The 12,473-nt window shown below is 45.7% G+C and overlaps 1 protein-coding gene across 1 annotated transcript in view; it reads right to left on the bottom strand.

Moving 5' to 3' along the window:
- NOX4 (NADPH oxidase 4) overlaps positions 1-12,473 on the bottom strand; it is a 267,595-nt gene that overhangs the window by 140,046 nt on the left and 115,076 nt on the right. Inside the window, exon 12 of the mRNA XM_044286900.1 lies at positions 10,160-10,220. Coding sequence (XP_044142835.1) covers positions 10,160-10,220 — 61 coding nt within the window. The remainder of the gene's footprint in view (positions 1-10,159; positions 10,221-12,473) is intronic.

The following is a 12,473-nucleotide window of genomic DNA, read 5'->3' as shown; positions in this document are numbered from 1 at the left end:
TGTAAACGGCAGAGTCAGGGCAATAAACATACAGTCTTGTTTGGCTGTTAACCCTTGCTTTGTTAGTGGAAAACATGGGTTAAAATGGAAAATTAGACAAAAAAATGAAATTCTCAAATTTCATCCCCATTTTCCAATAACTCTTGTGCAACACCTAAAGGGTTAACGACATATGTAAAAACTGTTTTGAATACCTTGAGGGGTGTAGTTTCTTAGATGGGGTCACTTTTAGAGAGTTTCTGCTTTAGGGGTGGATCAGGGGGCTTCAAATGGGACATGGTGTAAATAAACCAGTCCATAAAAATCAGCCTTCCAAAAACCAAACGGCGCACCTTTCACTCTACGCCCTGCTGTGTGGCCGTACAGTAGTTTACAGCCACATATTGGGTGTTTCTGTAAACGGCAGAGTCAGGGCAATAAAGATACAGTCTTGTTTGGCTGTTAACCCTTGCTTTGTTAGTGGAAAAAAATGGGTTAAAATTGAAAATTAGGCAAAAAAATGAAATTCTCAAATTTCATCCCCATTTGCCAATAACTCTTGTGCAACACCTAAAGGGTTAACAACATATGTAAAATCAGTTTTGAATACCTTGAGGGGTGTAGTTTCTTAGATGGGGTAATTTTTGGGTGGTTTCTATTATGTAAGCCTCGCAAAGTGACTTCAGACCTGAACCTACAGTTTTTGTAAATTTCAGAAAAATTTCAAGATTCGCTTCCAAACTTCTAAGCCTTGTAACATCCCCCAAAAAATAAAATATCATTCCCAAAATTATTCAAACACGAAGTAGACATATGGGGAATGTAAAGTCATCACAATTTTTGGGGGTATTACTATGTATTACAGAAGAAGAGAAACTGAAACTTTGAAATTTGCAAATTTTTCCAAATTTTGGGTAAATTAGGTAATTTTTTGTGCAAAAAAAAATTTTTTTTTTTACTTCATTTTACCAGTGTCATGAAGTACAATATGTGACGAAAAAACAATCTCAGAATGGCCTGGATAAGTCAAAGCGTTTTAAACTTATCAGCACTTAAAGTGACACTGGTCAGATTTGCAAAAAATGTCCTGGTCCTTAAGGTGAAATAAGGCTGTGTCCCTAAGGGGTTAAAGAACAGGGATGTGCCGGCCCTTACAGGGAACAGGTTAGAAGGCATGCAGTGTGCAGGGATAGAAGGAAACCATAGAGTGGATTCCAGGAAGGATGATGCCTTCAAAGACAGAGGGGACAGGGTGAATGGGAAGACACTGGCAACAGATCACCGCAGCTACCTGCCCCGCAATGCAGTCAGACGCAGACAATGACAGAGATGGCCAGGAAGGACAGTGCTCGTCTGAATACGGAGCCCAGGACCGCAGCAGCGAGTAGGGAAACATCAGTGGTTAGCAATCACTGTTACACTTGGCAAACTTGTTGAGGTATGTCAGATCTGGGGTACCCATCCTGGCACTCTTCCACCACCTTCTAATTTTTACCTCACTTTTCTGCACCTCCATACTGCCACCCTCCCTATCATCTACCCCAGCAAGTGTCTGCTCAGTGAGCAGCAAACTCCTTTCCATTTTGCCAAGACATCTACATCTTGCAAATCGATCATTTAGATACAGGATACAGGCTGCCAAACATGCAATTTGCTGACATTTTGCATAGCAATATGCACGGCTGTTTCCGAACTGCATACATTGCACAATATGCAGACTGGACTGCATTGCCAAACATGAAGCACATATTTGGAGATTACACCAGAACATTAAAAAAGGGAAATAATACAATGCAATGGGAAAGATAAATAAATAAATAAATTCAGTTTCCTCCTAAAGTCACGTTATTTCAAGTCATACACCAAAGACTAAGAACACTTGGGATTGAAACACACTCAGCTCTCACACTCGGTTTTTGAGTTTGCTTTTAAAGTCTGCAGATTTGTTTCCCTCTGGATTCAAAAAATGAAAATCAGAGTCATCAAGTAAATAAAATAAAATGGAGCTTGGGAGTCAAGAATTAATCTTTTCCACATAACTTTTACCTGTAATCCACTATCTAATTATACAACATTCTTGGCAATACTTTACATGGAGCAAAACAGCTACAATTACCATTTGCTTCATATCTGTTTACAATGTGATCATTAATGATAATTGATAGTGGTTAAATACGAACTGGACCATCTGCCACTTTTTGAAAATAATGGAAAAAGAATTGAATTGCATTTCACAATTGGACACACACTATATTATTATTTTTGAACAACCTAAACAACCTGTTGGAAACAAGAAAAGAAAGTCATTGGTCTAATAAAATATTAAATCCTCATTGGGACTACTCACTGTCAGGTGATACAGAAGATTGAGAAATATTCATCTCATGAGGTTATTATAAGTAGAGATGAGTGAATCGATTTTCTTATTTTATTACCTTTTCTGATGATAGCTTTTCTTTTGCTATAACTTGTGGAGCCTCCTTTTACCTACATCAATTATCATTGCTTACCAAGTCAATCCTTGTGTGATGACTATTTGTCCTGGATCAAAAACATAGGACTAGAGATGGGCACTTTTAATTTTGCGTTCATTCAGAATTTTTGGTGATTTGATTGATTCAGCGAATTTTGGAGTGATAGTGAGAATATACATATATATATATATATACAAAGTATATAAATATATTTAATTTTTTTGTTACGAAAATGAGAGACAAGAGAGAAAAAATTTGAGGCCAATTGGAGCACTTTCAATTTTGGAAAGAATCAATTCAGACCTGAATCAAATCAGTTGGCCAATTCGGCTAAATTGAACCCATTTAAGCAATTTGCTTATCTCTAGATAGGACTACTGTATATAACCAGTCCTTTTCTGCCATGGAATGGTTCTACAAACTAGATTTTTTTTTTTCCAGCACAATTCCGAAGCTTTAAAGGGAATATGTCACCAGCAACCTCCCTATCCAATTGTTTGCATAGACACGTAGCTGTTGTCCACCTGTTTTTCTTTTGTTCATCAGAGGCTCCATTCCTGTGTTATGACTAGGGATGAGCGAACTCGAACTGTATAGACTTTTCGTAAAAGTCCGGGTTCGGGTTCGGTGTTCGTCGCTTTCTTGGCGCTTTTGTGACGCTTTCTTGGCGCTTTTTGAAAGGCTGCAAAGCAGCCAATCAACAAGCGTCATACTACTTGCCCCAAGAGGCCGTCACAGCCATGCCTACTATTGGCATGGCTGTGATTGGCAGAGCACCATGTGACCCAGCCTCTATTTAAGCTGGAGTCACATAGCGCCGCCCGTCACTCTGCTCTGATTAGCGTAGGGAGAGGTTGCGGCTGCGACAGTAGGGCGAGATTAGGCAGATTAACTCCTCCAAAGGACTTGATTAATTGATCGATCTGCAGCTGTGGATTATTGAGCTGCTGATACTCAATTGCTCACTGTTTTTAGGCTGCCCAGACCGTTTGTCAGTCACTTTTTTCTGGGGTGATCGGCGGCCATTTTGTGTCTTGTGGTGCGCCAGCACAAGCTGCGACCAAGTGCATTTAACTCTCAATGGTGTGGTTGTTTTTTGGCTAAAGCCTACATCAGGGTGAAGCTGTCACACCAAGTGCATTTAACCAGCAATAGTCTGTTTATTTTTTGGCCATATACTACATCAGGGGCAACCTGCGCCCGTCACCAAGTGCATTTAACCCTCAGTAGTGTGGTTGGTCAAGCTGTCACACCAAGTGCATTTAACCAGCAATAGTCTGTTCATTTTTTGGCCATATACTACATCAGGGGCAAGCTGCGCCCGTCACCAAGTGCATTTAACCCTCAGTAGTGTGGTTGGTCAAGCTATCACACCAAGTGCATTTAACCAGCAATAGTGTGGTTATTTTTTGGCCATATCCCAGTCTAATTCTGTCAGTAAATCCATACCGGTCACCCAGCGCCTAAATACTAGGCCTCAAATTTATATCCCGCTAAATCTGTCGTTACCGCTGTCCTGTTGTGGCTGGGAAAGTTATTTAGTGTCCGTCAAAGCACATTTTTTGTTCTGGGTTGAAATACAATTCCCAATTTAGCAATTTCCTAATTTAGTGGTTTCTGCTATATCAGAGCTATTTGAAATCTATCCCTAAAAGGATATATAATATTCAAGGTGCACATAGGGTCATTCAGAATAACTTCACACACACGCTACTGTGCATTTCCAAGTCTAATTCTGTCAGTAAATCCATACCGGTCACCCAGCGCCTAAATACTAGGCCTCAAATTTATATTCAGCTGAATTTGAATACAATACATTGGGCCAAATAATATTTTTGTTGTTGTGGTGAACGATAACAATGAGGAAAACATCTAGTAAGGGACGCGGACGTGGACATGGTCAGGGTGGTGTTAGTGGACCCTCTGGTGCTGGGAGAGGACGTGGCCGTTCTGCCACATCCACACGTCCTAGTGTACCAACTACCTCAGGTCCCAGTAGCCGCCAGAATTTACAGCGATATATGGTGGGGCCCAATGCCGTTCTAAGGATGGTAAGGCCTGAGCAGGTACAGGCATTAGTCAATTGGGTGGCCGACAGTGGATCCAGCACGTTCACATTATCTCCCACCCAGTCTTCTGAAGAAAGCGCAAAGATGGCCCCTGAAAACCAACCCCATCAGTCTCTCACATCACCCCCATGCTTACCAGGGAAACTGTCTCAGCCTCAAGTTATGCAGCAGTCTCTTATGCTGTTTGAAGACTCCGCTGGCAGGGTTTCCCAAGGGCATCCACCTAGCCCTTCCCCAGCGGTGAAAGACATAGAATGCACTGACGCACAACCACTTATGTTTCCTGATGATGAGGACATGGGAATACCACCTCAGCATGTCTCTGATGATGACGAAACACAGGTGCCAACTGCTGCGTCTTTCTGCAGTGTGCAGACTGAACAGGAGGTCAGGGATCAAGACTGGGTGGAAGACGATGCAGGGGACGATGAGGTCCTAGACCCCACATGGAATGAAGGTCGTGCCACTGACTTTCACAGTTCGGAGGAAGAGGCAGTGGTGAGACCGAGCCAACAGCGTAGCAAAAGAGGGAGCAGTGGGCAAAAGCAGAACACCCGCCGCCAAGAGACTCCGCCTGCTACTGACCGCTGCCATCTTGGACCGAGCACCCCAAAGGCAGCTTCAAGGAGTTCCCTGGCATGGCACTTCTTCAAACAATGTGCTGACGACAAGACCCGAGTGGTTTGCACGCTGTGCCATCAGAGCCTGAAGCGAGGCATTAACGTTCTGAACCTTAGCACAACCTGCATGACCAGGCACCTGCATGCAAAGCATGAACTGCAGTGGAGTAAACACCTTAAAACCAAGGAAGTCACTCAGGCTCCCCCTGCTACCTCTTCTGCTGCTGCCGCCTCGGCCTCTTCTGCTGCTGCCGCCTCGGCCTCTTCTGCTGCTGCCGCCTCGGCCTCTTCCTCCGCCTCTGGAGGAACGTTGGCACCTGCCGCCCAGCAAACAGGGGATGTACCACCAACACCACCACCACCTCCGTCATCAAGCATCTCAACCATGTCACACGGCAGCGTTCAGCTCTCCATCTCACAAACATTTGAGAGAAAGCGTAAATTCCCACCTAGCCACCCTCGATCCCTGGCCCTGAATGCCAGCATTTCTAAACTACTGGCCTATGAAATGCTGTCATTTAGGCTGGTGGACACAGACAGCTTCAAACAGCTCATGTCGCTTGCTGTCCCACAGTATGTTGTTCCCAGCCGGCACTACTTCTCCAAGAGAGCCGTGCCTTCCCTGCACAACCAAGTATCCGATAAAATCAAGTGTGCACTGCGCAACGCCATCTGTGGCAAGGTCCACCTAACCACAGATACGTGGACCAGTAAGCACGGCCAGGGACGCTATAGCTCCCTAACTGCACACTGGGTAAATGTAGTGGCAGCTGGGCCCCAGGCGGAGAGCTGTTTGGCGCACGTCCTTCCGCCGCCAAGGATCACAGGGCAACATTCTTTGCCTCCTGTTGCCACCTCCTCCTACTCGACTTCCTCCTCCTCTTCTTCCACCTGCTCATCTAGTCAGCCACACACCTTCACCACCAACTTCAGCACAGCCCGGGGTAAACGTCAGCAGGCCATTCTGAAACTCATATGTTTGGGGGACAGGCCCCACACCGCACAGGAGTTGTGGCAGGGTATAGAACAACAGACCGACGAGTGGTTGCTGCCGGTGAGCCTCAAGCCCGGCCTGGTGGTGTGTGATAATGGGCGAAATCTCGTTGCAGCTCTGGGACTAGCCAGTTTGACACACATCCCTTGCTTGGCGCATGTGCTAAATTTGGTGGTGCAGAAGTTCATTCACAACTACCCCGACATGTCAGAGCTGCTGCATAAAGTGCGGGCCGTCTGTTCGCGCTTCCGGCGCTCACATCCTGCTGCTGCTCGCCTGTCTGCGCTACAGCGTAACTTCGGCCTTCCCGCTCACCTCCTCATATGCGACGTGCCCACCAGGGGTTACTCCACCTTGCACATGCTGGACAGACTGTGCGAGCAGCAGCAGGCCATAGTGGAGTTTCAGCTGCAGCACGCACGGGTCAGTCGCACTACGGAACAGCACCACTTCACCACCAATTAATGGGCCTCCATGCGAGACCTGTGTGCCCTGTTGCGCTGTTTCGAGTACTCCACCAACATGGCCAGTGGCGATGACGCCGTTATCAGCGTTACAATACCACTTCTATGTCTCCTTGAGAAAACACTTAGGGCGATGATGGAAGAGGAGGTGGCCCAGGAGGAGGGGGAGGAGGAGGAGGAAGAGGGGTCATTTTTAGCACTTTCAGGCCAGTCTCTTCGAAGTGACTCAGAGGGAGGTTTTTGGCAACAGCAGAGGCCAGGTACAAATGTGGCCAGCCAGGGCCCACTACTGGAGGACGAGGAGGACGAGGATGAGGAGGAGGAGGATGAGGATGAAGCATGGTCACAGCGGGGTGGCACCCAACGCAGCTCGGGTCCATCACTGGTGCGTGGCTGGGGGGAAAGGCAGGACGATGACGATACGCCTCCCACAGAGGACAGCTTGTCCTTACCCCTGGGCAGCCTGGCACACATGAGCGACTACATGCTGCAGTGCCTGCGCAATGACAGCAGAGTTGCCCACATTTTAACGTGTGCGGACTACTGGGTTGCCACCCTGCTGGATCCACGGTACAAAGACAATGTGCCCACCTTACTTCCTGCACTGGAGCGTGATAGGAAGATGCGCGAGTACAAGCGCACGTTGGTAGACGCGCTACTGAGAGAATTCCCAAATGTCACAGGGGAACAAGTGGAAGCCCAAGGCCAAGGCAGAGGAGGAGCAAGAGGTCGCCAAGGCAGCTGTGTCACGGCCAGCTCCTCTGAGGGCAGGGTTAGCATGGCAGAGATGTGGAAAAGTTTTGTCAACACGCCACAGCTAACTGCACCACCACCTGATACGCAACGTGTTAGCAGGAGGCAACATTTCACTAACATGGTGGAACAGTACGTGTGCACACCCCTCCACGTACTGACTGATGGTTCGGCCCCATTCAACTACTGGGTCTCTAAATTGTCCACGTGGCCAGAGCTAGCCTTTTATGCCTTGGAGGTGCTGGCCTGCCCGGCGGCCAGCGTTTTGTCTGTACGTGTATTCAGCACGGCAGGGGGTGTCATTACAGACAAACGCAGCCGCCTGTCTACAGCCAATGTGGACAAGCTGACGTTCATAAAAATGAACCAGGCATGGATTCCACAGGACCTGTCCGTCCCTTGTCCACATTAGACATTAACTACCTCCCCTTAACCATATATTATTGTACTCCAGGGCACTTCCTCATTCAATCCTATTTTTATTTTCATTTTACCATTATATTGCGAGGCTACCCAAATTTGAATGAACCTCTCCTCTGTCTGGGTGCCGGGGCCTAAATATATGCCAATGGACTGTACAATGTTGGGTGACGTGAAGCCTGATTCTCTGCTATGATATGAAGACTGATTCTCTGCTGACATGAAGCCAGATTGTCTGTTACGGGACCTCTCTCCTCTGCCTGGGTGCTGGGCCTAAATTTATGAAAATGGACTCTTACAGTGGTAGGTGACGTGAAGCCTGATTCTCTGCTATGATATGAAGACTGATTCTCTGCTGACATGAAGCCAGATTGTCTGTTACGGGACCTCTCTCCTCTGCCTGGGTGCTGGGCCTAAATATCTGACAATGGACTGTTGCATTGGTGGCTGACGTGAAGCCTGATTCTCTGCTATGATATGAAGACTGATTCTCTGCTGACATGAAGCCAGATTGTCTGTTACGGGACCTCTCTCCTCTGCCTGGGTGCTGGGCCTAAATTTATGAAAATGGACTCTTACAGTGGTGGGTGACGTGAAGCCTGATTCTCTGCTATGATATGAAGACTGATTCTCTGCTGACATGAAGCCAGATTGTCTGTTACGGGACCTCTCTCCTCTGCCTGGGTGCTTGGCCTAAATTTATGACAATGGACTGTTGCAGTGGTGGCTGACGTGAAGCCTGATTCTCTGCTATGACATGCAGACTGATTCTCTGCTGACATGAAGCCAGATTGTCTGTTACGGGACCTCTCTCCTCTGCCTGGGTGCTGGGCCTAAATATCTGACAATGGACTGTTGCATTGGTGGCTGACGTGAAGCCTGATTCTCTGCTATGACATGAAGACTGATTCTCTGCTGACATGAAGTCAGATTGTCTGTTACGGGACCTCTCTCCTCTGCCTGGGTGCTGGGCCTAAATTTATGAAAATGGACTCTTACAGTGGTGGGTGACGTGAAGCCTGATTCTCTGCTATGACATGCAGACTGATTCTCTGCTGACATGAAGCCAGATTCTCTGTTAAGGGACCTCTCTCCTCTGCCTGGGTGCTGGGCCTAAATATATGCCAATGGACTGTTGCACTGGTGGCTGACGTGAAGCCTGATTGTCTGTTACGGGACCTCTCTCCTCTGCCTGGGTGCTGGGCCTAAATATCTGACAATGGACTGTTGCATTGGTGGCTGACGTGAAGCCTGATTCTCTGCTATGATATGAAGACTGATTCTCTGCTGACTTGAAGCCAGATTGTCTGTTACGGGACCTCTCTCCTCTGCCTGGGTGCTTGGCCTAAATTTATGACAATGGACTGTTGCATTGGTGGCTGACGTGAAGCCTGATTCTCTGCTATGACATGCAGACTGATTCTCTGCTGACATGAAGCCAGATTGTCTGTTACGGGACCTCTCTCCTCTGCCTGGGTGCTGGGCCTAAATATCTGACAATGGACTGTTGCATTGGTGGCTGACGTGAAGCCTGATTCTCTGCTATGACATGAAGACTGATTCTCTGCTGACATGAAGCCAGATTGTCTGTTACGGGACCTCTCTCCTCTGCCTGGGTGCTGGGCCTAAATTTATGACAATGGACTGTTGCAGTGGTGGCTGACGTGAAGCCTGATTCTCTGCTATGACATGCAGACTGATTCTCTGCTGACATGAAGCCCGATTCTCTGTTACGGGACCTCTCTCCTCTGCCTGGGTGCCGGGGCCTAAATATCTGAGAATGGACTGTTCCAGTGGTGGGTGACGTGAAGCCAGATTCTCTGCTATGGGACCTCTCTCCAATTGATTTTGGTTAATTTTTATTTATTTAATTTTTATTTTAATTCATTTCCCTATCCACGTTTGTTTGCAGGGGATTTACCTACACGTTGCTGCCTTTTGCAGCCCTCTAGCCCTTTCCTGGGCTGTTTTACAGCCTTTTTAGTACCGAAAAGTTCGGGTCCCTATTGACTTCAATGGGGTTCGGGTTCGGGACGAAGTTCGGATCGGGTTCGGCCGAACTTCTCGAACCCGAACATCCAGGTGTTCGCTCAACTCTAGTTATGACACTTTTTCTTAATATGCAACTTAGGTGCAATTTTGGTGCAATGAGGATACTACTGTTGCTTTTCTTGCACTCAAGCTATACACCTTTGGCCAGCCTGCTTTACCGCTGCCTGACCTTGTCAATCCAGGCAGCGAGGGAGGGGGTTGGCCACAGAAAAGAGTCGAGCTTGGGTGCAACTATAGCAATTGTGACGCCCTGAGCCCTAATTATACAAAGAGGGCCATAATGGAAGCCAGTTCACTGAAATGAAAGATTATTCAGTATTTCTTTAAAACATACCTGTCCAGTCTCCCACAACTTTAATGTGAACGGCAAATGTGGCTTTTGTGTCCGTAGGGCACTAAAATATAAAAATACAGAAATCAACAAGGAGGCAAAATAAATAAAAAAATTACTACGAAAAAACATAACTACGTACTACCTTTACAGAGGTTGGTGGAGGTTATGGATGTTATAATGACTTACTGTATATAAAGTAACTCAGAGTTGTACACAGAGGGCCACAGCTTTGTAGATGCATTTATTTTAAGATATTTATAATGTTTCTGCAATTGCTAAATAAATTATACTTTTGCTGTCATCCTTTAAAACAATCCATACAATGCACTGGTATACTGTATATAGAGATGTATCTGTAAATTAACAGTATATTTTGCATAGGGAGAATACTACTGAGGATTATAGTCAATGAAAATCCTTCTATTCTATATAGTTACAGGAAGTCCTGAGTTCAAGACCTGCAGAGACAAGGACTTCTGAGGGCTTCCTTCAAAAGGATGAGGAGCCACACTATGACTTTATAGTAAAGAGCAGGGATGTCTTAAAGGTAATGTGTCATCATAAAATGAATTATTGTATAAATAATGTTTTTATGGTTAACAAATTTTGAAAGAATTTTTGGTGATGATATTTTAACATTTTCATGTCAATATCTATATTTAAACAAAAAACATAAAATCCTGAATTTTTCTTACTGGCCGCAAGCCTAATAATAGGCGCCACTTCTTGAGCGCTTTACTCCAGTTATCCGCCATTCTAATCCTGCCTGTAATGATATCACCTCTATGTATAGATAAGACAGGATCCACCATTCACAATAGGTGATTGTCAGAGATTATCTCTTCTTTCCCTGTACAGTGACCTCTGCACAGGTCACAGAGCATGCCCAGAAAACTCTCCTGACCACTGTCTATGGACCATGGGGCTAAAATAAAGCAATTTTCTTAATTCTTTCTAAAGACTGTTAAGAACAGCTCAGGTAAGATGGCCGCCCCCATAATCATGTTCAGGAAATAAAATTAAAAAATCTACAATCAGAAAATAAAAACAGAATAGAAAAAAAGTTTTTGTGTTACCATCTGATCATGCTGTTACAGCAGTTGCCAGAGCCCTATTGTTAATTGCCCCAGGACAGAATTCTCAATCAATCCATTAATTAAAGGGGAGTAGACATTGACTATAAAGATTGTTTTTCTCTCTGAAGGACCCATTACACCGACAGCACATTGATCTCAATAGGAATAGTGTAATACTGCAATCAACCTGTGGTGGTGCTGTAGGGAAAGTAAATACTTGCTGCTATGTTCCCACGCTAAATTTAGCTGAACTCTATGGGTCTCCTCACCTGATTTTTGGATAACCAAGTGGCCCTGGAAAAATAAAAATAAAAGTGGCCCCATGTTTTAGGCGGGTCCAAAAATTGACAGAAGGAGGGGCAACACAAGTTAGTGGGGTCAGCAATTCCATAGCACAAAATAGCGTCCCAGTAGAACCGTATACCACAGTGTGGTGGCCATAAATAGGTGCTATTTTCTGTCCTCCTCCTCCAGTTGTGGGCCACAGTTGAATTCAGGAGGACATGTGTGGTCACTGGACGGTTACATGAGTTTCTGAGTATCACAGGGTTAATTACCACTGAGAGCTCATTATGTATTTAGCCAACTGGAGGCCCCATGGGGCATTGGCCCACCGGGAAATTTCCCTGTAAGCTCTATGGCCAATCTCCCCCCTGGATTGTAGCAATCTGACCACCTTTTTTTAGAAGGTGGGATGGGAATGTTAGTTTTGAAGGAAATATGAAATGACTGATAATCCAATATCACAGGCTCCTGATTAGAGATGAGCGAATCGAAGTTGACGAAGTAGAATTCGATCCGAATTTCAGGAAAAATTTGATTTGCACCAAATCCGACTTTCCTTATGCTTCATGGTAATGAATTGCATTTTTTCCTAAAATGGCTGCTGCACCTGTGAGGACATGGAGCACCCATAATGCCATGCGTGCAGGGAAGGTGGGATCACCCATAATGCCATGCATGCAGCCAATCCGCAGCCAGCCATCCTTGTGATGTCACAGCCCTATAAATAGCCTCAGCCATCTTGGATTCTGCCATTTTCCAGTGTACTTAGTGCAGGGAGAGATGTCAGCAGGCGCTAGGGACAGTGCTAGGAAAGACTAAAACTTTTCTATTTTGCTGAATTGAAGTGTAGGGAAAGGATAGGGAGGAATCATTCCACATCATATATGTTGAACAGAGTTCAGTAGGGAAGCTTACAGCCTGGGTAATAGGAACAATCCTATTACACCTTGCTG

This window comes from Bufo gargarizans, chromosome 3 (genome assembly GCF_014858855.1).
Source record: "Bufo gargarizans isolate SCDJY-AF-19 chromosome 3, ASM1485885v1, whole genome shotgun sequence".
NCBI classification, from domain to species: Eukaryota; Metazoa; Chordata; class Amphibia; order Anura; family Bufonidae; genus Bufo; species Bufo gargarizans.
The sequence above is the reverse complement of the archived record's forward strand: the minus strand, read 5'-3'. Positions and strand labels throughout refer to the sequence as shown.